General features: G+C 44.5%; 2 protein-coding genes across 3 annotated transcripts in view; one reads left to right on the top strand and one right to left on the bottom strand.

Moving 5' to 3' along the window:
- Positions 1-311: 311 nt before the first annotated feature.
- SNAPC3 (small nuclear RNA activating complex polypeptide 3) lies at positions 312-22,320 on the top strand. Its single transcript, XM_081894492.1, has 9 exons — positions 312-633; positions 4,900-4,974; positions 8,358-8,442; positions 11,947-12,051; positions 12,586-12,735; positions 16,400-16,482; positions 17,519-17,683; positions 20,737-20,844; positions 21,987-22,320. The coding sequence occupies exons 1-9, from the start codon at positions 383-385 to the stop codon at positions 22,132-22,134; spliced, it is 1,170 nt and encodes a 389-aa protein (XP_081750618.1). The 5' UTR covers positions 312-382; the 3' UTR covers positions 22,135-22,320.
- A 2,411-nt stretch (positions 22,321-24,731) lies between these two features.
- Positions 24,732-26,111, bottom strand: part of PSIP1 (PC4 and SRSF1 interacting protein 1) — a 21,055-nt gene continuing 19,675 nt past the window's right edge. Inside the window, exon 16 of one of the 2 annotated variants that reach the window (XM_081895106.1) lies at positions 24,732-25,504. In XM_081895106.1, coding sequence (XP_081751232.1) covers positions 25,386-25,504 — 119 coding nt within the window. In that variant the 3' untranslated portion in view covers positions 24,732-25,385. Of the gene's footprint in view, positions 25,505-25,608; positions 25,635-26,111 lie in introns of those variants that run through there. The other variant, XM_081895107.1, reaches the window with a different exon arrangement.

The raw sequence follows: 26,111 nt of genomic DNA, 5'->3' as shown, positions 1-26,111 counted from the left end.
CAAATTAAAATAAAACAAACAATGACAAGCTCCCCACCTCCTGGAAAAAAACACCCAGCCTCCCCTAGTTCAAAACCGTAAATGTGCGCACTGGAATCTGGGTACGCCTTTACGCTTACACTAAAACGCATTTCTAATTTCCTTATGGCAGGAATGCGATCTCGGCAAGCTGGCTTCCTTAGCAATTCACTGCAAAAGCAAGCGAGAGTCGTGCAAAAGCAGACAACATCCGTGCATGCATTTTTTTGGGGGGGGGGAGGCGCTGGAAGAATCAGAAACTACAAATCCCACAAGCCACCGCGCTCTTGCTTTACGACTTTGTTTATTTTTTCATTCCCCGGGCCTTTCTCTCTCTCTCCATCCCCGGCTTGCCGCTGCAAAGATGGCTGGGTGCAGCAGCGGCAGCAACAACGGATCTGCTTCCCGGAGGAGCGACATCCCCGAGTACGAGACGCCGGAGCTGAACACGCGTCTTTTGCACGTGGGAACATTCGGGGATCTCTGGAAGGAGCGGCTGCGGGAGGCGGAGCTCTCCTTGCAGCCCGAGGCGCCCGCAGACGAGGACGATGCCGCGCTGGTGCAAGAGCTGGGCTGCACGCCGGAGGTCGCGGCCGAGCTGAGGGCGGTGTGCAGGTGGGACGGCCGGGTCTGGGGCTCCGGTCCCCGAACAGCTGGGCTGCAAAGTTCCTCGGCCCGTCCTTCACCCCGCATGGAGATGGCAGGACTCTAGGGCGCGCACCAGTGCCGGGTTTACGTATAAGCTAAACAAGCTATAGCTAAGGGCCCCACTCTCTTGGGGGCCCCCCAAAAAAATCAAGGGGGGGGGAAACTAGATGTACATTTCCAAAATATAAGATAAAAAGCAAATAAAATAAAACCTACATACAGCAACAGTGTTTTGTGTTGTGTAGGCTCTTATGATGTAAGTCATGAGCCCCACCTGCTAGCCTGCTCCCTAAAATATCCCCGGTTTGCTCATTTCTATATATAGGGTGCCTACATTCTGCATGTGCAAATGGCTTGAGATACCTGTTAGGTCCATAAATTACCATATAGCATATATCCAACACCAAAAACAGGGACAATTTGTTATTGACAAAGGACAGCTGGACATATGAAGGGCCCCATTACTTTCAGTAGTTGAGGGCCTCATCAAACCTCAATCCGGCCCTGGTGCGCACAGCCTTCCCAAACCCCGCTGATCCCTCTTGCAGAGAAAAGTCTCGCTGGCTTTCCAAAACAGGATTGCAGCAAGGGTTGCCACCTTGGTTCTGGCAAAATGCAGGGTGGTTGGTGGACAAAGCAATACATTGCTATCTATTGCAGGCTAACAGGATGGCCCCTTTGGAATCTTTAAATTTTTATTTATGGTTTTCACTACTACGGGTACTTTACATTCATAAAAACAATACATTAAACATTGCCTTCCTCCCCCCCCCCCCAACTATCCATTGCTGCTGCATATTCTAGTCCTTCCATAACCTCTCTCTCTCTTGCTTTATCTCGACGGGATTTATACTTCTGAATTTACTCTTACCCTGCTAATGTTTTACAGTGATTCTTCATATATTCTACAAACATTTCCCAGTCCCCCTTTGATACCCTTTGTGGCCCCTCTGGAAATTGTCTCTCTTTTACACACACACACAAATGTGCAACTTTGCCTGTGCTTGACAACCCAGAGCTTAAACACATGGCTTTAATCACGCATTTTCTGACACATGCGTTTGGAGACGATCCGTAACTTGGCAGGCACACACACGCACAGAGAGAGAGAGAGAGAACCTGAAATACAGGACAAAACTGTACCAATGCTACAGTACTTAGCATTTTGCACTGAAATACGGGATAATCCTGTTTTATACAACCCTAATTGCAAGCCTAAAGCCAGAATCAAGGCTCAGGCCCACGGAGATATGCAATGCAAAAGGCTAGAGAGGCTGCAGGTAGGCTGAATGTCCAGTTGCCATGGAGCTGTCCAAATGAAGGCGGCCTGGTGGCATCAGCTGTTGTTGTGACTAGGCAGTGGGTGATCTCCCCTTAGCAACAAGTGCTTCTGCTCTTTGTCTTTCTTTTACTGTGGGTTTTATTTCATTGTTGTTGTTTAGTCGTGTTCGATTCTTCGTGACCCCATGGACCAGAGCACACCAGGCCCTCCTGTCTTCCACTGCCTCCCGCAGTTTGGTCAAACTCATGTTCATAGCGTCGAGAACACTGTCCAACCATCTCGTCCTCTGTCGTCCCTTCTCCTTGTGCCCTCCATCTTTCCCAACATCAGGGTCTATTTTAGGGAGTCTTCTCTTCTCATGAGGTGGCCAAAGTCTTGGAGCCTCAGCTTCACGATCTGTCCTTCCAGTGAGCACTCAGGGCTGATTTCCTTCAGAATGGAGAGGTTTGATCTTCTTGCAGTCCATGGGACTCTCAAGAGTCTCCTCCAGCACCATAATTCAAAAGCATCAATTCCAGTTCTCACTTCCATACATCACTACTGGGAAAACCATAGCTTTAAGTATATGGACCTTTGTTGGCAAGGTGGTGTCTCTGATTTTTAAGATGCTGTCTAGGTTTGTCATTGCTTTTCTCCCTTTAAAACCTCAACACAGCTTCTTGTTGGCCTTCAAGGAGAACAGTTCTGCTCCCCGCAGCTGAATTTGAATGGAGAGGAAGTTGGAGGGAGCAGTCAGCTGCCTGTTACAGCAACTCGAACAGGGAAGGGGTGATTTGGGGCAGGAAATCTAAAGCTGCCCAATCCATACCTCTGGCCCTTGCAACAAGCAGTGGACTTGCTGCATTACAAAGTTATTGGTGCCTACTCTCTACCCAGACCTTTTGAAGTTTATCCACACACCCCAAAAAAGAAGAGAGATTATTTTCGCACATAATACCTGAGTTTGGAACATGAGTTTGGGTTGAGGTCCAGGGTTGGCATCATTGGGCCCATGGTCCAGTGGGCAGCTCCTACTGCTCCTTGGGGGTTACCAAGCCCTGTTTCTCTTATGTCCCTTCAACCTGCACTTTCCCCCTTGAGTAAACAAGCAGTGGTGGAGCCACGTGGACCTCGCTGCAAGGACAGGAGGGCCAGGCAAAACAGTGGCACGTCTGGCTTTGAGTTTCTCTGCGTCTTCTCTTCTCCTGGGTTTGGGGCTGGTTTGCAAGGAGAGGCTCACTTGGTTAGATGCTGGCCAGCAAAGGGACTGACCACTGCCCAGTCCACCGGGGGGGAGCACAACACGTGCCCTGCCCCGGGGTACCAGCTATCCATGCTACGTCCCTGTAAACAAGCAAGGAGAAAGCACAGTGGGAGCCTTCTCATAGCTCGTGCTCTCCTCGTGAGAAGCAGATGCACATTGGGTCCAGAAGGAGAAGCGAGTGAATGGGCAGTGGCAAAAGGGAAGAGGGCATCTGGACCGAAGGGCTCCCCAATCTAGACACGGTGCTGGTTGCAAGCTTTCATTCCCACTGGTGCAAAATCATAGCTGCTTCACCAATCCAGCATTTGTTTCCAGTCTCGAAGGAGATTCTAATAAAGGGTTACTCCAATACGAATGTCCTCTCCAGCGAATGAAACAAATTGTTATATTATTTCAGCAGATCCGTCATGGATTGCACACTTATGCAAGAAGGACATCTTACAAGAACACCACTTTTCTTAGAAAAAGATCTTCGTTGCTCCTCTCGGTCCGATCATAACATACTTTACCCTCACCCCCTAGACCAGTGTTTTTACATGAGTAGAATGTGTCCTTTTATTTAAAATGCATCTCTGAGTTATTAGTGGGGCATAGCAATTCATTCATTCCCCCCCCCTGCAAAATATAACCCGGTCCCCCACAAGGTCTGAGGGACAGTGGACCGGCCCGCTGCTGAAAAAGTTTTCTGAACCCTGGTCTATACAGAGGGTGGATCTACATACAGGGGGGGAAAACCACACCCTATAAATAAGTCAGAAATAAATCATTATATCAAAAGGGGGGGGAACACTATGGAAAAGTGCATAGAATTTTTTTTTTACTCTCCACCACCACCTGATGTTTCATATTTATAACGCATTCAAAACACTGTTTTTTGACCACTGTAGCTGAGTCCTGAGTCTATTTCTCAACTCTGCTGTTTCAGATTGTTGGTGGGACTCATTATTGACTACTATTTGTGGGGGGGGGGGGGAATCAAACAGACTCAACTCTGCATATTGAAAGCTAGCATTTCAGAGTTGGGTTAAGTAAAAATAATTTCCCCTTGCATGCTAATTTTCTATCTTCATTTATCGTAAAGGTAAAGGGACCACTAACTGTTAAGTCCAGTCGTAGACGACTGGGGTTGTGGCGCTCATCTCGCTTTACTGGCCGAGGGAGCAGGCGTTTGTCCGCAGACAGCTTCCGGGTCATGTGGCCAGCATGACTAAGCCGCTTCTGGCGAACCAGAGCAACGCCCGGAAACGCCATTTACCTTCCCACCGGAGCGGTACCTATTTATCTACTTGCACTTTGACGTGCTTTCAAACTGCTAGGTTGGCAGGAGCAGGGACTGAGCAACAGGAGCTCGCCCTGTCGCAGGGATTTGAACCGCTGACCGCCCTAGGCTCTGTGATTTAGACCACAGCGCCACCTGTATTATCTTACTATTATGTTAAAAACCTCCTTGTTGGCCCTTAGTGATAACTACGCTGTAGTTCTGCTTGTAGCCCGAATAAAATGTCTGTTTGCAAGACACAAAGTCTGCAGTAGAGACAAGAATCAAACACCTGGCCCTGAAAACATTTTGTTTACAGTTATCTGTGTTTACTCCCATCCTAGCCCACAAATAGTTATTTCTTGGAGACTAGCTCTTCCTATGCTTTTTACATGATGACTTTTTATATGGAATAGATCTGGGATTTTTATTTTTCTGTTTCTCTTCTAGAATTGACGCACTAAAGAGTTCTGGGAAAGAAGACACAGAAGTTATACCTGAAGACACGAGCTTAATAACTCTTAGGTAATATTGAATTTTAGTACAGTCAAAATCCTGAAAATTTCTGGTAACTATACTAATGCTGCGAACAAGTTTTGTTTAGGGCGTTTTTTTAGCAGATGTCTGGGGAAGACGCCATAGCGGCTTTTGACTGTGTGTGTGAACAGGAATGTTTTAAAATTTGTAAGGAAAAAAGGATACATTTCTGTGCGTCTTTAGGGTCCCTTTTCTCAAATTCCATCTTTTCCCCTTCTCCCGTGTAATGATTATTTCTTTACTACATTGTTTCATCTGTCGCTCCCCTTTTTCTTGTTCCCCACCCCCAGATCCCTCTGCACCCCACGGAACCTCCTTTTTCTCTTTTCCACCATCTAGATGTTGCTGAAGTACCAAGTCCCATCAGCCCCAGGAAACATGGCCAATGGCAAGGGATGGTGGGAATGGCAGCTCAACAATATCGGGGAGACCAAAGTATCCCCACACCTTCTAAAAGTAGAACGCCCTCTTTTTCCTCTCTCTCTCTCTTTCCTTTTCCTTGCCCACACCTCCTTTTGCATTGCCTGTTGCCCTTGTTCCCCCTGTTTTTCTTCTCCCTCCTTGGTAGCTCTCCTTTCTCAGTTTGTCCTCCCTAGATTCCTCCCTTGGCACTTTTGCACAAGGCTAGCTCTCTCCAAAGAAAACACGTGCTGGATGTTGCACAGCTCTGAGTTGATTAGGGTTGCCAAACGTCCGGGAAATATTATTATTAATAATAATTTATTATTCGTACCCTGCCCGTCTGGCTGGGTTTTCCCAGCCACTCTGGGCAGCTCCCAACACGATAAAACATCAAACATTAAAAACTTCCCTGTACAGGGCTGCCTTCAGATGTCTTCTAAAAGTCGGATAGTTTATTTCCTTGACATCTGGTGGGAGAGTGTTCCACAGGCAGGCGCCACTACTGAGAAGGCCCTCTGCCTGGTTCCCTGTAACCTCACTTCTCTCAGTGAAGGAACTACCTCAGAGCTGGACGTCAGTGTCCAGGCTTGACGATGAGGGTGGAAAATTCTCCTTCAGGTATATTGGGACTGAGGCCCTTTAGGGCTTTCAAGGTCAGCACCAATACTTTGAATTGTGCTCAAAAACGTACTGGGAGCCAATGGAAGTCTTTCAGGACCGGTGTTATGTGGTCTCGGCAGCTGTTCCCAGTCACCAGTCTAGCTGCCGCATTCCTGCATGTTCTGTTTATTTGGGGGCGGGGGAACAGGCCCATCTGGGGTGATTTTTACATTTTAAAGGGAATATCCGGGATTTTTGGGAAGAGGGTATTTATTTATTTATTTATTGGTTGGTTGGGCTCGGTCAGCTCTGCATGCCGTGGCTGCTGCCAGCCCGAGCCAGGGAAAGAGGCGTGCCCTGGCTCAGGCTGGCAGTGGCTTGGGCTGTCCTCTTTTTTTGCTCTTCAAGATATGTCAGCCCTGGAGTTGATGGAGAGGAGGAGTGATGGAGGCATTTTCTAATCCGCGCTCTTACTTTTGATGGGCTTAAGTAAGCCTTTCGTGTCCTCATAAAGAGTTTGGAACGCGTTGAAACACAGTCCTTGGAGTTCGATTCAATTTATTATATCTGTATGCTGCTTTTCATTTGCGTGAATCGCAAAGCCACGGAAACGAACAATTAACAAAAACATAATAGGACATCAAAAACGTGGCATAAATCCTGTGGAATAATTAACGAATCGTCAGTAAAACAGTAACAAATTGTCTGTAGAATAATTACAAATCGTCAGCAAAATAACAACTGCCTATAAAACACTATTAACAAAACAGATTAAAAAAATTAAGCTAAACGGTTAACAGTATTTTATAGGATTCACAAAATACTGCAGTTGGTCTGAGGCACTTTGAAAAGTGTTGTTAGCCAATTTCCCTTCTATAAAATACAGGAGGCGGCCATTTTGCATGGGGGTCCCATTCCTGGCCCCCACGTGTGCCGCCGGAGCTTTCGTAAGCCCATTCTGTCCTCTTCTGGGTTCAAAGTGATCCGTGCGTTGGCAGTCGTGCATCAATTGGACACATGGAAAATGATTGCCGCGTGTATATCAGTAGCATTATGATAAAATTGACTTGAATACCTCTGTTTTAGGTCCATCTATTTTAGAAGCAAATCCAATCAATTTGGGATCCTCTTGCAAAGTTCACATCCTGTCCCGTCCCTTTGGGTCTCATCTTAAAAATGGGATGTTTTGAGCACTGTGCATTTCAGGAAGTGAAAGCATGAAGTTGAGTACATCACATAACATCAAGATAAACTAGGCCATTCAGGTTACGGAACGTGTGACACCCTGTGCTGCCCATTTGAAAAGCACAGAAATAAAATTTGCAGAAAATTGCCCTTTTATGGTAATTACATCAATCTGTAGTTATGGCTGTGGGTGCCTTTGAAGTTCAGGAACTGCAGTTAGTCCAAAAGGCAGCTGTCTGATACATTAGCATCATATCAGAAGTGTGACTGCTTGTCACTACATGTGCTTGCTCATGCTCTGATTTTCCCCAATTTGGAGCCCTCGTACAACTTCCATTATTTCTGACAATTGGTCTGGAAGTTGTGGTCCAAGACAGTTGAAGGCTAATCTCCTCAGATGTCCTCAGCGTGGATGTCAAAGTCACCCAGGGCCTGAGTTCCTCCAACATCTCACGGGAGACAACTTTGCTCAGATAGTGAAGAAGAGAGGTTGTCTAGTGAGAGAGAACGGACTTATATGAATTGCAGCGACATCTCCTTGCCCCCCTAAATCCTCTAGTCCGGGCTGACGTTGCGCCGAGTAACCAGGCGCACAGAGCTTTCATATTCTCGGGAGTTCCTGTTCCTGTTTAGAATGCTTCATTAACTTTGCTAAGGAAGTACACAACAACAGATAACTTAGATATGCTGGCCATCCACTCTGAACCAGTTTAATGACATATCTGGGCAGGGATCTGCGGCACCTAGTTAGCTGTGCTCAAGGAGTTGTGGGTGCTTATAGAAGACTTTCTGGTTATTTGGTTTTTATTCTAATTCCCTGATGACAGTCGCTTTCAGAGAATGCTTTGAAACGCCAGCCAGCAATTTGCAGGCTCCTGTTTGGGACAGAGGATTGTCTCAGTTCCTAACTGTTGAGAAACACTCAACTTTATTTAATGACCAAATGGCGGCTTCCTCTGCTGAGTGGGATTTAACTACAGTTGTCCCATAAGTGGCGTACAAGAAAGGCAATACAGAAAAAGGCAAAAAAAAATGCACGTTAAACTCAGATTTCAATTAAAAATGCCTGCTGGAATATATAAAAAGGTATTCAGTAGGTGCCTGAAGTTTCTGTCGTCTGCTGCCAGGAAGATACAACTCCAGTACGTCATTCCCCGTATTCCTTTTCTTCCCTTGTTCCATAGGATTAGACAGAAGGCTCTGACCAGGCGAAAAGAGACGGTCACTGTCGATCGGGCATGCAGACAGGAAACGTTTATTTATGAGATGGTAAGGCTTCTCTCACCTCGCCATCACCCAGCCGACACACTCAAGCCGACTGGACAAACTCATGTAGAATAATGGCGACATATCATAAGCGAAGGTCTCTTTTCAGGCTGTGTGGATGTGGGAAACACTTGCTACACCTGTGGGGCTGCATGGATTGTAGGGCTGTTTAGGGAAGTTTTTTTAATGTTTGATGCTGTACAGCAGTACCTCGGGTTAAGTACTTAATTTGTTCCGGAGGTCCGTTCTTAACCTGAAACTGTTCTTAACCTGAGGTGCCACTTTAGCTCATGGGGCCTCCTGCTGCCGCTGCGCGATTTCTGTTCTCATCCTGAAGCAAAGTTCTTAACCGGAGGCACTATTTCTGGGTGAGCGGAGTCTGTAACCTGAAGCGTATGTAACCTGAGGTACCACTGTATTGTGTTTTTAATGCAGTGGTACCTCAGGTTACATACACTGACACTAGTACTGTTCTACCACAATTGATAATCCCAATTCACCATTAATCAAGTAATTTGACTGTACTTCCCTTTAACAGTCCTTTTGTTAGGGTCCATGAAACAGCAGCATGCTTTTACAAGGGGAAATACAGTGGTACCTCGGGTTACAGACGCTTCAGGTTACATATGCTTCAGGTTACAGACTCTGCTAACCCAGAAATAGTACCTTGGGTTAAGAACTTTGCTTCAGGATGAGAACAGAAATCGTGCTCCGGCAGCAGTGGGAAGCCCCATTAGCTAAAGTGGTGCTTCAGATTAAGAACAGTTTCAGGTTAAGAACGGCCTCCAGAACGAATTAAGTACTTAACCAGAGGTACCACTGTATTCGGTTGGAGGCCGCCCAGAGTGGCTGGGGAAACCCAGTCAGATGGGCGGGATATAAATAACAACAACTACTACTACTATTGTTATTATTATTATTATTATTTTATGCGCTGAAAATGGAGCTCAAGGCCAGTGGTTGCAGAGTTTGGTCCTAACAGAAGTCATTCACCCTACACAGGGGTGGCAAACCAGGTTTTTTCTTTTCTCTTACCATGTCTTTGGTAGAACTGACACAGAAAACAAAGCCCGCCCTCCCTTGGTTTTTTTTTTTATTTTACTTAGCCAAGAATGAAATTTCTGATATGTAATGGCCAGGACAGCACTTTGGATAATGATGGAAAGCATGGATTGTCACTCCCTATGCCTCATCTATCCAGGTTGATTGCCACGTCAGATTAGAGATATTCCCAGTATCGCTTGAGTTCTGCCTCTCCTGTTAGCGAATTTCCCCATTCTCTCATGGGCTGAGCCTTCTGCAATTTGAAAATGATGGGAATGTACTCTTCTTGATATTGCTTCATTCTGCCTTGTTTAGGGCGATGGTGTTGTAATAATTTGTGCAGATTTGTGGGTGAATAGGTTTGGTTTTCAATATATACTGTTTGGAAAGAAGGGAGTTGATAGTATTGTACCGGTTACTAGCAAAGAAACCATTGCAAGTGCTTAAAAAAAAAAAAAAGCAGAGCCAGTGTTTGATCATTTATAGACAAAGAATTTCTAATTCCATATAAAAGGTAAAGGGAACCCTGACCATTAAGTCCAGTCGTGACCGACTCTGGGGTTGCGGCACTCACCTTGTTTTATTGGCTGAGGGAGCCGGCATACAGAAGCATGACTAAGCCACTTCTGGCGAACCAAAGCAGTGCACAGAAACGCCATTTACCTTCCCGCCGGAGCAGTACCTATTTATCTACTTGCACTTTGACGTGCTTTCGAACTGCTAGGTTGGCAGGAGCAGGGACCGAGCAACAGGAGCTCACCCCGTTGCGGGGATTCGAACCGCCGACCTTCTGATCAGCTAGTCCTAGGTTCTGTAGTTTAACCCACAGCGCCACCCACGTCCCTAATTCCATATACTAATACTAAAATAAAACAGTCAATATAATTTGGCAAACTGGCAAATGCAATAAACTGGAGTGCCTTGGACTTAGTCTGGTCTAGACCATCAACTTAACAGGTACAACAGCTTTAGTGGAAAATCCCGCCCAGTGCTGTTTTTGCAAATAATGCCTTTAAAATGGCAAAATGCTTACAATATTTAAAACCTGCAAAACTCCCGATAAGGCATTTATATTTATGCCTTTTATCGTTTACTGCGATCCACAACTCTTTGCGTCAGAATTATTTCACTGGCATGTGTGCCTGTTAGCGTTCATGTTAGTCAAGCTTAGCAGAAATATTGCACGCTTGCCCTGCGCCCCAATGCAGTTTAGTAGACAGGACGGCTGCAGTCTTCAACACACTTGCCTTGGAGAAAGCCCCATTTAAGCCAGTGGGGCTTGCTTTTGATTAGACCTGCATACGGTTGTACTGCCATTAGTGTTCCTTCCAGTAGCACCTTAAAGACCAACTAAGTTAGTTCTTGGTATGAGCTTTTGTGTGCATGCACACTTCTTCAGATACCAAGTATCTGGTATCTGAAGAAGTGTGCATGCACACGAAAGCTCATACCAAGAACTAACTTAGTTGGTCTTTAAGGTGCTACTGGAAGGAATTTTTTTTGTTTTGACTATGGCAGACCAACACGGCTACCTACAGTATCTGTAATTGCCATTAGTGTTGTTGGCAATCAGGGCACTCAACAAGTCACAATGGAAAGAGGGAGGTTTTTCTCACCCTCTCATCCTAGAGTACAGTGGTACCTCAGGTTACATATGCTTCAGGTTACATACGCTTCAGGTTACAGACTCCGCTAACCCAGAAATAGTGCTTCAGGTTAAGAACTTTGCTTCAGGATGAGAACAGAAATTGTGCTCCGGCAGCGCGGCAGCAGCAGGAGGCCCCATTAGCTAAAGTGGTGCTTCAGGTTAAGAACAGTTTCAGGTTAAGAACGGGCCTCTGGAACAAATTAAGTACTTAACCCGAGGTACCACTGTACTTGTTCTTTCTAGGGACGCTGTGGTCTAAATGACTGAGCCCCTTCGGCTTGCATTTAAATCATCTTATCAAGCACAGCGTCGGCGCCTCAGTAGCATGTCTGCTATTCTGACATTGTTTGCACATTGCTCATGTGTTCATTTCCTTGCTGATAAATTCACTATGTGGCCTAAATCATTGAGCCTCCTGGGCTTGCTGATGGGAAGGTTGGCAGTTTGAATCCCTGTGACGGGGTGAGCTTCCATTTCTCTGTCCCAGCTCCTGTCAACCTAGCAATTCAAAAGCACAAAGTGCAAGTAGATAAATAGGTACCGCTGTGGTGGGCAGGTAAACAGCGTTTCCGTGTGCTCTGGTTTCCATCATGGTGTCCGGTTGTATCCCAATTAGGTTATATTCAGAATAGGCCTACTGAAATCAATGAAGCAAAGATAGTTATGCCTGTTGACTTCAATGAGCCTATACCAAACAGGAGTAGCATTGCGCCCAGTGATTATAAACTTGTGTGTGTGTGTGTGTATTGAACTTCAATTGCTTTGCGAGCATCCAGCAAGCTTTAGAATAATATTCTAACGTCTTGCCGTGCCAGGAGTCCCAAGCAATTGGAAAGAGGCCAACGGATCCAGAAAACTTAGTCAAGGAGGGACAGCTGCTTTTAACCCTGAATATTTTCTACCCTGTTATATTACAGAAGGTTGGTGGCTTCTTTTACTTATTTTCATGTCTTTGTTGAGTGGCTTGACATCATTCACTAGTGAAGTCAAACTCCCCTTGGAGCACATCTTGTAAGAAAGTGGAGTTGCTTGGGTTAGAAGGAAGAGTTTACCTGGTTTCCTTAAAGTAAAAGTATATGTCAAATAAGTTAGTTTTGAAGAGATAAGCTGGATGTACGTAGCCAGTAAAAGCCCAGTCTAAAGCCTAAGGCAGGCATCCCCAATCTGTGGCCCTCCAGATGTTTTGGCCTACAACTCCCATGATCCCTAGCTAACAGGACCAGTGGTCAGGGATGATGGGAATTGTAGTCCAAAACATCTGAAGGGACAAAGATTGGGGGTGCCTGGCCTAAGGTTTGGCTAAGTGCATAGCTGCACGAGTTTTAGAGATCACCCTTTATTTATTTTTACTTAGGCTGGAACATTAACGCCCGCTGCACGCTTAGGTATTCAGCAGCAGCAGCTCCACAAATGCTCAATTTTTAGCTGATCTTCGTTCTTTGTGTCCTTTACAGCATAAGCTGCGCAAGCCCTATCAGACCATGTTGGTTCTAGGCAGCCAGAAACTTACAGAGCTGAGAGACTCCATTTCCTGCGTCAGTGACTTTCAGATTGGCGGGGAGTTCAGCAGTCACCCTGATCAGGCCCCAGAAAACATCAGTAAGGTAGGAAAATTTCCATTTTCTTATGTACAGTGGTACCTCAGGTTACATACGCTTCAGGTTACAGACTCTGCTAACCCAGAAATAGTGCTTCAGGTTAAGAACTTTGCTTCAGGATGAGAAAAGAAATCGTGCTCCGGCAGTGCGGCGGCAGAGGGAGGCCCCATTAGCTAAAGTGGTGCTTCAGGTTAAGAACAGTTTCAGGTTAAGAACGGACCTCCGGAACGAATTAAGTACTTAACCCGAGGTACCACTGTACTACTTCTACTATGTACTACCTCTACAGTTCTATGACATTTGGCAAGGTTAAACATCAGTTGAAATCCTTTAGCAGTTGCTAATATTTTAGCCCCATCTTAACAAGCATATATGTGGGCAATCCTTTGCATCAGGACTGATGAACTGAAGCTTCCCTTCTGAGTGTTCATTTGCTGCCAGTCACGGTGGAAAGGGCACAACGTTTTCAATGATTTGTGGCATCCTCTCATCAGATTTCTTCATCCTAGCTCCTTTGTACGTGAAGGAGAAAAATGGGAACAACTTTGCTCTAGAGCGTTGATTTTCAGTATCAACCGTGAATGTTCAGTGGTTAGTTTGAGCCACCGCAAGATTTCGCAGGCTTTGGAGGCTGATAGTTATGGTGAATGGAAAACTGATTGCTTTGGAAACTGTGGTTTCCGTGTTGATTCCAAAATAATTTGACAATGAAGCTAGTTTTACTTATACAAAGGCCTACTGTATGACGAATAGCGGGAACCACAAAGAAACTGCGTGGAACCATTGAAGTGCTGTATGTATTACAGTGCTGACGCATGTAAAAAGCATGCGTGTTATGTGTTGCGACCATGACTAAAGACCAACAGAATCTTCATGAGTAGTTAGTAAACAGTTAGAAAGGTTAAAATTTGCATTCCAAGAAGGCACGGGGTTGGACAGGGTGCGCCTCTTCACGGCCACAGTACCTCTTGGCCTTAATTGTCAGAAATCTCCCCACTGAAACCAGAGATATGATTCTAAGAACAGCACATGAACGGTTTAGGAAATGCCTTTGGGGCTCAGCAACACCAAGAATATCCTTGCAGAGAAAGCAGCTACAAATTAAAGAAGGTGGATTTGGAATCCCCAATTTGGAATTATATCATTATGCTTACCTACTGTCAAGTAGGTAACATGGGTGGCGCTGTGGGTTAAACCACAGAGCCTAGGGCTTGCCAATCAGAAGGTCGGCGGTTCGAATCCCCGCGACCGGGTGAACTCCCATTGCTCGGTCCCTGCTCCTGCCAACCTAGCAGTTCAAAAGCACGTCAAAGTGCAAGTAGATGAATAGATACCGCTCTGGTGGGAATGTAAATGGCGTTTCCGTGTGTTGCTCTGGTTCGCCAGAAGCAGCTTAGTCATGCTGGCCACATGACCCAGAAGCTGTACGCCAGCTCCCTCGGCCAATAAAGCGAGATGAGCGCCGCAACCCCAGAGTCGGTCACGACTGGACCTAATAGTCAGGGGTCCCTTTACCTTTACCTTACTGTCGAGTACTAAATATTGGAATCCTACAGTTGGCCCTAATTTCCCGATGTGAGCAACCCTAGAATATATGTACATGGCACCTTTGGTTGGTTGGACAATACTAGGATCGAAATATTTGAAATTACTCTGTGGGGAAACCTCATACTAAGAATTGCAAAAAAGATAGTGATAATGGAAAAAATTGGATAGAAGCAGGTGTATTGACATTGGACCAACTGGTACATGGGGAAGATGAATGTTATACTTTTGCTATTTTAAGTCAAAAATATCATCTATCAAATGCAGCCCAGTGGTGATATCTTCAATTACAACATCTCCTAACAAGTGTGTTTGGGCCGTTGGCCCTTTCAGCTTCTGAGATACCTGAGATATTGGAGCAATTGGGCAACTCATTCAAAAACAAAAAGCCAGCAATTCCTTTTTATAGATATCTATTAGCAATACTCAAGTTCAGTATGCAGACTGTAAGAGGACTGGAATAAAGAACTGGAACTTTTATTAGCTTCAATACCTAAGGTGTCATTAGATTTATAATTAATAGTAATACAGTGGTTGCCCGGGTTACATACGCTTCAGGTTACAGACTCCGCTAACCCAGAAATAGTGCTCGAGGTTAAGAGGTTGGAGTTGGCCAATACCATATTGGCCTGAATATGAGCCTCATTTTTTCCCCCAAATTCTGACCGTGAAAAGTTAAAGTGCGGCTGAAATTCGCGTCCTTACAAAAACTGGCTTTTACGATATCACTGCTGAAACAATCATACGGTAAAACAGAACGGATGTGAGTGCCTGCGAAATTTTAAGGGAGCGGCTTATATTCAGGTATTGTCTCCCCCCTCCCACTTGAATTTTAAAGGTGCAGCTTATATTCGGGTGCGGATTATATTCGGGCCAATACGGTATATATGCAGACTGTCCCCGGATCAAGTGACTTTTCTTCTTTAAGTTCTCAAAGTTCTTAACCTAGCTCAAGGTAGTCCTCTGAACTAGCCAGGTGTTTAACTGAGACTCAATCGCAGTCAGTCTATCCTTTGAAAAAATAAAACTTTACAGCCGTCTTGCCCCAAAATGACAACTAGACCTTCTGTTTGGCAACTGCAACATTGCTTTAAGGAGCCATTTGGCACCTAACTTTTATATCTGCGTTTCTAATATTGCTGGAATGCATCCCTTAGATTGTGCTCATTTCAAATGTATATACAATGGTGTGTGTACAGGATAACTGTTCTAATCCAGACAAAGTAACATGCTATGGTCAGTAAAAGTTGGAAAGACCCAGGCCCATAACACATAAAAGAATTTGCTAAACCAGAAGACTGATGCAGAAAAACTGTGGCCTGTATGACGCTGTTGCAGTTCTGTAAGCACTGTACAAATATTTCACAATGTAACTGTGTAACTGTTAAGTAAAGAGAACTGTACAAACACGTGCTGTCCTTGCCACATCTGCAGCACTGAACTATCTTAAAAAGGTAAACGTAAAGGGACTCCTGACCATTAGGTCCAGTCGTGACCGACTCTGGGGTTGCAGCACCCATCTCGCTTTATTGGCTGAGGGAGCCGGCGTACAGCTTCCGGGTCAGGTGGCCAGCATGACTAAGCCGCTTCTGGTGAACCAGAGCAGCGCATGGAAACATCATTTACCTTTCTGCTGGAGCGGTACCTGTTTATCTACTTGCACTTTGATGTGCTTTCGAACTGCTAGGTTGGCAGGAGCTGGAACCGAGCAACGGGAGCTCACCCCGTCACGGGGATTCGAACCGCCGACCTTCTGATCGGCAAGCCCTAGGCTCTGGTTTAAACCACAGCACCACTCGCGTCCCTTTAATGAACAGTTAGAAAGGGACTAATAAAACAACACAGAAAATATATTTGAAAAGTTGCGCGGTTGCAAATTGAGCTGTAGAAGGTGTTGCTGTGATGAGGAGCCTGCGGTTCTCCAGTTATAGTTGGACTCCCAGCTCCAGCCCTGCTGACCACAGGCGATGCTGGTTGAAGCCAATAGGACTTGGAGTCCAACAACCTGAGGAGAAACACAGGTTCCTCACCCCTAGCTAAGATGATGCGCTTAACTGGTATTTGAGAATATAGATGAGCTAATACTTTCCCCTCTACTCTCTTTGTATTTCTCCCTTTCCCCCAGGACCTTTACAAGTCTGCCTTCTTTTATTTTGAAGGTGTTTTTTACGACGACAGAAGGTACCCCGAGTGCAGGGACTTAAGCAGGTAGAGCATTTACATTTTCATATGTTAGATCCCATTCTCAAGGGCCCAGAATGCCTTTGTAGGACTGATTTGTTGACTTGAGGAGATGCCAGGAGTTGGAACGCTTCCAAGCTCAGCCAGAACTAGATGCCATCCTGACCAACGATGCAACAGACCTGGGAAAGGAAGCTATGGGGGCGCTTGCATGGTAGGATCCTCTCTGCCCCCTCCTGCTTTGAGGTTGCCTTGCCTAACCCCAGAAAGGGACATCTATAGGGAGCAGTCAGCAGACAGGAGAAGGATTAAACAGCAGCCTTCTTCTGTCCGCCAATCTCCCTTGAAAATGTTATCCCCTTCCCCAGTGTCTGGCTCTGATATTGTTTATAAAATGACCCAGGCACATCAGCAAGTGCCTCTCTGAATTCATCCCGAGCAGTTCCTGAAAGCACAAGAATATATTGCGGTGGAGAGGATTTAATGGACTCTTGGCGTGAGATGGGACCCAAAGGGCCTTCGGTTTGTCATACAGAGTCTGTCCCTAAGACAACAAAACTGCCATTACAGTAGTGCCTCGCAAGACGAAAAGAATCCGTTCCGTGAGTCTCTTTGTCTTGCGGTTTTTTCGTCTTGCGAAGCAAGCCCATTAGCGGCTTAGCAGATTAGCGCTATTAGCAGCTTAGCGGCTTAGCAGATCAGCTGTTAAGCGGCTTAGCGGCTTGGGAAAAAGGGGGGGGAGGGAAAAACCCCCGCAGGAACTCACAAGCCATTTTCGTCTTGCGAAGCAAGCCCATAGGAAATTCGTTTTGTGAAGCACCTCCAAAACGGAAAACCCTTTCGTCTAGCTTGTTTTCCGTCTTGCAAGGCATTCGTCTTGCGGGGCACCACTTTATTAATAAATGTGTGCACATACCCCTCAGCCTAACCGGTGCATAGTTTAGATTGCGAAAGGATTCTGGGAACTTGCCCTGCCTTGTATCTTGAGAGAAATTGTTTCTGTCACCGACAGCATCGTATCATTGATGTAACGGAAGTAATACTGGCTAACCGTGATTTTCAGGACCATCATTGAGTGGGCAGAATCTCGTGAAAGAGGCTATGAGAATCTTCAGGCCGCTAAAATGGAAGACTTCACATTTAATGACTTGAACATCAAAATAGGTTTCCCATACCTTTACTGTCATCAAGGAGACTGTGAGCACATTGTCATCATCACAGATATCAGGTAAATCATCATTCATTTCCAGAACCTCTCAAGCACCTTCAGCTAGGGACTCCCTTCTCAATATACCTTATCCCATGTATTCCAGTTTGTTGGTGTTACAGAGATTCTGGTGTGTCGGCTGCTGTTGTGTGCCAGTGGCGATCCATAGATTAATGCATCGTGGGCCATCAGAACAAGCATAATGGAACCTGCAACAAAATATTGCTGTATTTCCTCATAGAATTGTAGAGTTGGAAGGGACCCTGAGGTTCATCTAGCCCAACTCCCTGAAATGCAGGAATCTCAGCTAAAGCATCGCTGACAGATGGCCATCCAACCTCTGCTTGAAGACCTCCAAGGGAGGAGAGTCCACAACCTCCCAAGAGAGTCCGTTCCACCATCAAACAGCTCTTACTGTCAGAAAGTTCTTTCTGATATTTAGTCGGAATCTTCCTTTCTTTTAACATGAAGCCATGGGTTCAAGTTCTATCCTCTGGAGAAGGAGAAGACTTTGTTCCCTCTTCCATGTGACAGCCCCTGAGATATTTGAAGATGGTCATCCTATCTCCTCTCAGTCTCCTCTTTTTCAGGCTAAACATGTCCAGTTCCTTTAACTGCTCCAGTTAAAGCTGCAAGCTCTGCTCTTCTCCCAACACCACAGTCATGGACTACTGACAGTGGCCAGTCCTCTCCTCTCCATTTCTTTGAGGGGAGCTACTTTTAAAAATGTATTTTTGTACTTCTGCAAACCTTGGGAATCCCTCGGGCCTGTTGATGCTTTCCTTTTGTTTTGGCGTGACTTTTGTCGGCACTTGCCGCCTGAATTTGCCGTTAGAACAATCTGGCTCTTAATACGGCTAAGACCAAGGAATTGGTGGTGGATTACAGGAAAAAAAAGGCGGACATTCAGCCCTTGTATATCAATGGGGAACGGGTGGAGAGGGTGGCGGAATTCAGGTTTTTGGGAGTGACTATCGATCAGGGCATGACTTGGAGCGCAAATACCACTGCTCTGGTGAAGAAGGCCCAGCAGAGAATTTATTTCCTCAGACTTTTAAAGAAGAACAATCTGAGTGAGAGACTGCTGGTGTCCTTCTATCGAGGCTCCATAGAGAGCATTCTCACATACTGTATTTGTGCTTGGTTCTCCAGTTGTACAGCTAGGGAGAGGAAGGTGCTCCAGAAGGTCATAACCACAGCCCAAAGGATTATTGCTCATCCTCTCCCATCTTTGGAAGAACTGTACGGTTCCCGTTGTCTTAGGAAAGCAAACAACATCCTGCAGGATTCATCTCACCCGGGATACAGTCTGTTTGCACTACTGCCTTCTGGCAGGAGATATAGAAACATCAAGTCAAGGACAAATAGACTGAAAAATAGTTTCTATCCAAGAGCTGTGGCCTTTTTGAATGCTGTAACTCGATAGTGTGACCTGGGAGTTTGATGGGTGTGGGTGTGGGTGTGGCTGGAATGTGGTTTGTTTGGTTGTTGTTGTTGTTTTGCTTTTGTTGTTTTTTAAGGGATGGCATCCAATTTCGTTGCACTTGTGCAATGTTGCACTTGTGTAATGACAATAAAGAATCTATCTATCTATCTATCTATCTATCTATCTATCTATCTATCTATCTAGAAGGAGTAACAGAACAGGACACCCCTGACTCCCATCTTTAAACCACATACATCCAACTGACGATTAGCTGCCTTTCCTTCTTCCAACAGGTTGATGGGGCTGTGGGCATGCAGCCGTCTTTACAAACCCAATATGAATCAGTGAGGGCCTTCTGTCAGGGGGAGCAAAGGCTCCCATCTGCCTCAGGAATTCAGCTGGATGTGAGGGGAACCCAGTAGCAGGTGAAGACATCTGATTGGTTGGGAAACTCTGTAGTAGGACATGAGCAACCCAGTCAGCTGGGCAGGGTACAAATAATAAATTATTATGATGATTCTAGATTCAGGTAGCTAAGCCGTGTTGATCTGATGCAGTTGAAATATACAGTGGACGCTCTGGTTGCGAACGTGATCTGTGCGGGATGCACGTTCGCAACCTGCCGTGGTGCATCTGCGCATGCACGGGTTGCGCTTCTGCGCATGTGCGACTCCTGAAACCCGGAAGTAACCCGTCCCAGTACTTCCGGGTTTCGGCGGGTCCGTAACCCCAAAAAACGCAACCTGAAGAGTCTGTAACCCGAGGTATGACTGTATAAAAAAAGCTTTCAGTATCTGAAGAAGTGTGCATGCACACGAAAGCTTATACCAAGAACAAACGTAGTTGGTCTCTAAGGTGCTACTGGACAATTTTTTATTTATTTTTATATTTTGATTATTATTATGATTATCTCATGAAAAGTAAGGAATTGGCTCCTAGGTTGCTTCACTTACTAAAGAACATTTCCTAAACTAAAGCAACAGCAGAATAGCATATACAATCGAGCCACCTTGTCATTGCTTTGTTTTTAGAAGCTAACTTTCAGGAGCAGGTATAACAGCCATAGGTAAACTCGGCCCTCCAGATGTTTGGGGACTACAACTCCCATCATCCCTGACCACTGGTCCTGCTAGCTAGAGATGATGGGAGTTGTCCCCAAACATCTGGAGGGCCACGTTTGCCTATGCCTGAGGTATAATATATGCTTTTCCCCTAGCTTTATGCTCCATAACATTTGTTGTCACTTCATCATCATCATCATCTTAGTTGTATGTCGCCTTTCCATAGTTGAAACTATGCTCAAGGCAGCTTACAACATGGCATGATTTACATTAATAAAAACATAACAGACGTCATAAACAATAAATAAAACACATCAAAAAGTACACAACCAAGTGGTAGCAATTTCCACGTAAATTGTAAGATCTAAACTAAAGATACAACAATAATATCAGCTCACTCGACCTCCCGTGAACGATACTCCAGCCCAAGAGTCTGTTCAGCAGCCTCAGCTTTTGTAGCTGGAGTCAGTCAGCACTCCATTCTCTTAGCATAGAAATGTTAAGATAGAAGATGGGGAGGAGACATAGTTACCAATGGTGTGTTTGTGTTCTAAGTCGGCCCATAACACAGTCTTTCTCTACACAAGGCTTATTCACCGGGATGACTGCCTAGATAGGAGCCTTTATCCCTTGTTAACCAAGAAGCACTGGCTTTGGACCAAGAAATGCTTTGTGTGCAAGATGTACACAGCAAGGTAAGTGGTCAGAAGTACATTTCACCTTGAGGCACGAGGTTTTGATCACGGCGCTCTTTAAAGGTTTTGCTCATTTCATTTAATACCACTGACAACTGCTACGGACCTCTGCTAGTGCCAGAACAAATAAAACAAACCATTATCTTTTTTTGCAGTTATTTACTATGGCTAGTAAATAACTACTTGCACTAGCGCCTCTAATATAGGACACATACATACACCAAGTTTTTCGTTTTATATGTGTGGAGCTGTGGCCTCGCTCTCTAGCTAGCTGCAGGTTACAAAAAGTGCTACGTATTTACTACATTCAGCAGCTGAAAATTCTGCACCTTAGTGGGAAGGGGTACGAGTTGTGGGCAAAGTCAGTGGGGCTGGCACTTCAGTCCTTTGGGACCCCTGCTTCAAAATTTGCAGGCAATCAAGGAATTAAAACTTTTGCTTATTGAGTTAGATATTTAAGAGCCCTCATTATAATCACCACCTTCCTTGAGGAGGCAGGAGAAATCCGCATCAGCTAAAGCTCCGTTTTTTTGTTAAGTTACAAGTGCCATGAATAACTAGTGCAAAAGACTTAACAGGTTCAGTTTTTATAAATTTTGCAATTGTACCTTCTGCGTCTAGAAGGCAAAGGTAAAGGGACCCCTGACCATTAGGTCCAGTCGTGACCGACTCTGGGGTTGCAACGCTCATCTCGCTTTACTGGCCGAGGGAGCCGGCGTACAGCTTCTGGGTCATGTGGCCAGCATGACTAAGCCGCTTCTGGTGAACCAGAGCAGCACACGGAAACGCCGTTTACCTTCCCACTGGAGTGGTACCTATTTATCTACTTGCACTTGGACGTGCTTTCAAACTGCTAGGTTGGCAGGAGCAGGGACCAAGCAACAGGAGCTCACCCCATCGCGGGGATTCGAACCGCCAACCTTCTGATCGGCAAGTCCCAGGCTCTGTTGTTTAACCCACAGCGCCACCTGCGTCTAGAAGGTAGTATCTTCATGTCCTTAATTCAGCTATGTTAGTTGTTCAGGAGCTCTTTATTAATTTGGGGGGCATAATTTAATTTCAGGGAGTGGCAATAACCTGGGTTTTGTGCTTGTGTTACAGATTGCCTGTTAACCCTTTTTTTTTTGTTTTGGAACCTACAGATGGGTGACTAACGACGACAGCCTCGCTCCAGAAGACCCCTCTTTCTTCTGTGACGTCTGCTTCCGCATGCTGCACTACGATGCCGAGGGCAAAAAATTAGGAGAGTTCCTTGCTTATCCCTATGTTGATCCAGGGATTTTTAACTAAGGCTTTGTCAAGATGGAAGATAACAGGCGGCGGCATGTGCTTCTGCAGCTGCTGGAACAGCCAAGTGCTGTACTTAAAACTGTTGTTCTTTTCAGCTAGTGGTTACCATTAGAATTGCTACACAACCTGGAAGAATCTACATCTTTTTTTAACGTATTTTTATTAAAGATTTATTGGTTTACAAAAGTATTTGCAGTGTCTCTTTTTTTCAAGTTACATTTTGGGTCTCTTCATCATCTTGAGTCCAGTCAAGCTGCCTCTCAAATCAGAAACCTGGAAAAGGCAAAAATACGTTTTTGCAGGGAAGCTCGCTTTACGTTTTGTAAATCGTGGCATTAGAATGCTGAGCAAGAATCACTTGTATTGGACCGTTCATCACCTAAAGGCGAAAGGGGTATGTTACTGAAATCATATTTTGTTGCTGCGCCTGTTGCACCTCAGATACGGTGACCTTCAGTGCTATATTGAATCCCTGGAGCTTCTGCAGGACAGATGGGTCTGTTTTTCATTTAGTATTTTCTTTTGAACGAGTCCACCGAGTCAAACCTGGTATTGGACCCAGCTGCCAGGTTCTAATTAAATTTCTCTCACACCAGCTGGGTACTAATGTTTTGGCTACTTGTTTAATGACCATTTAGTGGTCACAAAGTCAAAGCCCATATAGTGGGGAAATAGCACCTTTAAAAAATAAATTCTGGGCTCATCAAGAACTGTCAGTTTAGTTTTCTCTGTCTACCTGACAACTATGGCTGTTCATAATCATGGCTGAGTGTCCTCTCACTACAAACCATTCTATACCCAAAGAGCTATATAATCTCAGAGCTCTGTGAAGACATGCATGGTGTCAAATTGGATTGGGGACGGTATGTTGAGATTCCTGCTTTTCTATGATTCTATAGTTTTCACCATTTATTCTGCGTATGCTGGCCATGGAAATAGATAACAAGTCTCTCTTCCAGGCCAATGGAAGTACTCATTCGGCCCCCAGCTTTAGGCAGTAATTGCCTATGCATTTTTACACCTAGCTGCAGATAAGCATCCCTGGAATTGTTAAGTAGTAATGTTTATTCTTCTTCCTGTGATGTTCTACTACAGTTGCTCTTTGCAGAGGTGCGAAATCACCAAAAATGCAGACTATTAAGCAGAATTTGTTGCTGAAAGTAACAGGTAAATTCAGTTTTAACAGGTAACATTGAAAGATAAAAGGGGTTTGATGAAAAATTTGGTTGTTCTGAGATTGTAGGACGTGCACATTTTAGTCACTATAAGGGCAGGCATTTGCAGAGAGATTCAGTGGGAAGTAAGGGGTGCTTAGTCCCTCCTGCACCTGTTGATTTTATCCCTTAAGCATTCACCTGCATGGTTTTTGAAACAGCCAGCCTTGCTTAGTTTTGGAGTGTGGCTGGAGGAGAAATTGTGACACTAACAGACCTCTTCTAGGAGCATTGTTGCTCTTCCATACATAGAAGTTGGGTGGCCATGGCAGCATAATATGTAGTGAATGGAAGAAAGGTGTGAGGAATTTAGACAGAGATAACAGGGCTGGAACCATCATCCTTGGAAAAACTAGGTTAGAAAGTGCCGCTGGATATTCTTCACTAGTCTATTATGCATAAAATCCAGGATCCATGGTTCCATAAGCAATGCAATTACGGGCTGGGGTCTATACAAATGGAGGCTAACCTAGAATCCATCAAGAGCCATGGAGTACTGAGACAAGTAAACCATCTGTAGTCGACTACAGATGAGAAGACAAAACCTGACCTGCAATCAAGCTTTTTTGGAAATTTTAATTACTTTAAATGGCTGCTATTTCAAGGCACTGGGTGTGTATTTTGAAGCACAGACCTCTTATAATGTAATGGTGCCACCTGCTGTCTCAGAAGCAATATTAGAATAGAGATGTGCTCTTTTGTGCTGCCTCAGCCTCTCCAATCCTGAACAACCCCTCTTAAACATTTTTTTTAAATGATTGTGCAATGCCCACAGTTCACTGCTTGGGCACCAAAACCCCTCTTCTGTTCTGAAGCAATGAGATGTGCAAAGAGCTTCTGTTTGTCAGCGAGTGCCGCAGCAGCTGTAGGCTCTTTTTTTCCACTGACCAGGGCAATGCTTGCACCATTCTATGGCCATGACACTTGTTTTGTGTTCTGCTACACCCTACAGTAGCCATCTTGTTACTAGCACCCACATCCTCAAAATTCCCAATGCTCTCTTGCCCAAAAAGGTTAGCAACCTCCATTCTAGCTTGAATTTTGATTTGTAATTTTACATCCTTGCATCATGTATTTTTTGCCTATCAAGTTCTTTTAACTGTCTGATATATAGAACTATTTCAGTAATATTAAGTTTTGTGAAAAGAAATGCCAAATGAGAGCTAAAGTGTTATAGTAGTTAGAATGTCTCACAGCACCCAGAAAGACCGTGTTCAAATCCTTACCTTGGCTACGAAGCAAAGGAATGTGCGCCTCTGAAGGCTCCTTTGGAATAGCAGTCTATGAAAGATGAGGAACCAGTTAAATAGATAAATTAACCTCTTTCACTGAGTTAGCAGTCAGGAAGACTGAGGGAAGATTTCTCATTAAAATATACAGAGCTGCCTTTTCTGCATAAACTTTATTTTTTTTAAAACAAAATGCTTCAAGACAGTGTTTGCGACAAATGTGCATCAATAATTCCAATGGAAACTTGAGTTTCCTTAGTAAGATATCTACAATACCAAAAGCATACCACAGAAAGTCAGAGCATATTAAATTGGCACAATTAGCTTTCAAGAACAAAACCAACTTCTTTATAAAGGACTGACTGAATATACTCGTACGTAACATTTTAGCTGCTACAAAATGCTCTTGGCTTCTTACAAAACACAGTGAACAGACACTTTGGCAAACAACAACTCTGAAAACTATGCACAGACAACAGGAAGAAAATAGATTTATACAAGTGGAGCAATTTGGCAATTCTAAAAGAATGTTATTTTTCTGTCATTAACTAAAAAGTGAACATACAGTAGTCAGGTAAACATATGCTACGGTACTAATCCAAAACATACAAGCATTGTTCAGTCTCTAAATCAACTTGGTCTTTATATATGAAGTGAGTATTGCCTGTTAATACTGGGCCAAATGCTATCAGGATTTAAAATATTTAAAGACAAACGTTAAAGAGATTCTTTTCACAACTCCACAAAAATTGTACACATTAAAATACTATGCTTATAAAATTATTTTAAACTTTCCGCGATCTGGTTTTCAAATGCAAACCCTTATAATCCTCTTTAATATGCACTTTACAAAAATTAGGCTGCATTCACTCATTTTCAGAGGCGGAGCTCTTCGTCTTCTCCTGTTCTCTTCCATCACTCGACGTCCTAGTGAAAAGCACAGTACCAATGTATACTTCTAACACGTTTCAGCTATATATTTATTGTATTGACATACAATAATCTTACAACTGCTTTTGTATAAAGTCCGAGGGGGTTGGGTGGAGTCAGAGACAGCCTGCAGTTATAGTGTAAGGTGAGATAGAAAATTAAAATGCAACCATCTCACTTTCCCAGGTAGCTAGCATTGTCAACATCCCAAACGTCAAAACGTTGTATCTGAAGCATACTTTTAGTCTGAGTGAGAGTGAAATGCTTTTTTAAAAACCACCCTCTGTGCTTGTGCACAAATCACTATTCTGGGAACTTCTCATGGCAGATAAATTTACATCCAAGGTAATGTGGCAGAATTTATCATTTACTAAGAAAGACCGTCAAGCGCAGTGAGTCCTGAAGAGGCACCATGCACTCGCTCTCCTTTGGGTGGCTGAACACTCCTGTAAGTTCAATCAGTTTTTGCATGAGCTGTTCTATTGGGGAATTGCTGTCTTAGGTTCCCCCCAATCCTGCAATCCCAGGAACGTTCCCAGAGCAAAAAGGGGGCAAGTTCCATTTACAATGGTTAGAAGTGGGATGCTAACTTCCCTATAACTTT

The sequence above is a fragment of the Podarcis melisellensis genome (genome assembly GCF_964234715.1).
Source record: "Podarcis melisellensis genome assembly, chromosome: 17".
NCBI lineage: Eukaryota > Metazoa > Chordata > Lepidosauria > Squamata > Lacertidae > Podarcis > Podarcis melisellensis.
The sequence above is the reverse complement of the archived record's forward strand: the minus strand, read 5'-3'. Positions and strand labels throughout refer to the sequence as shown.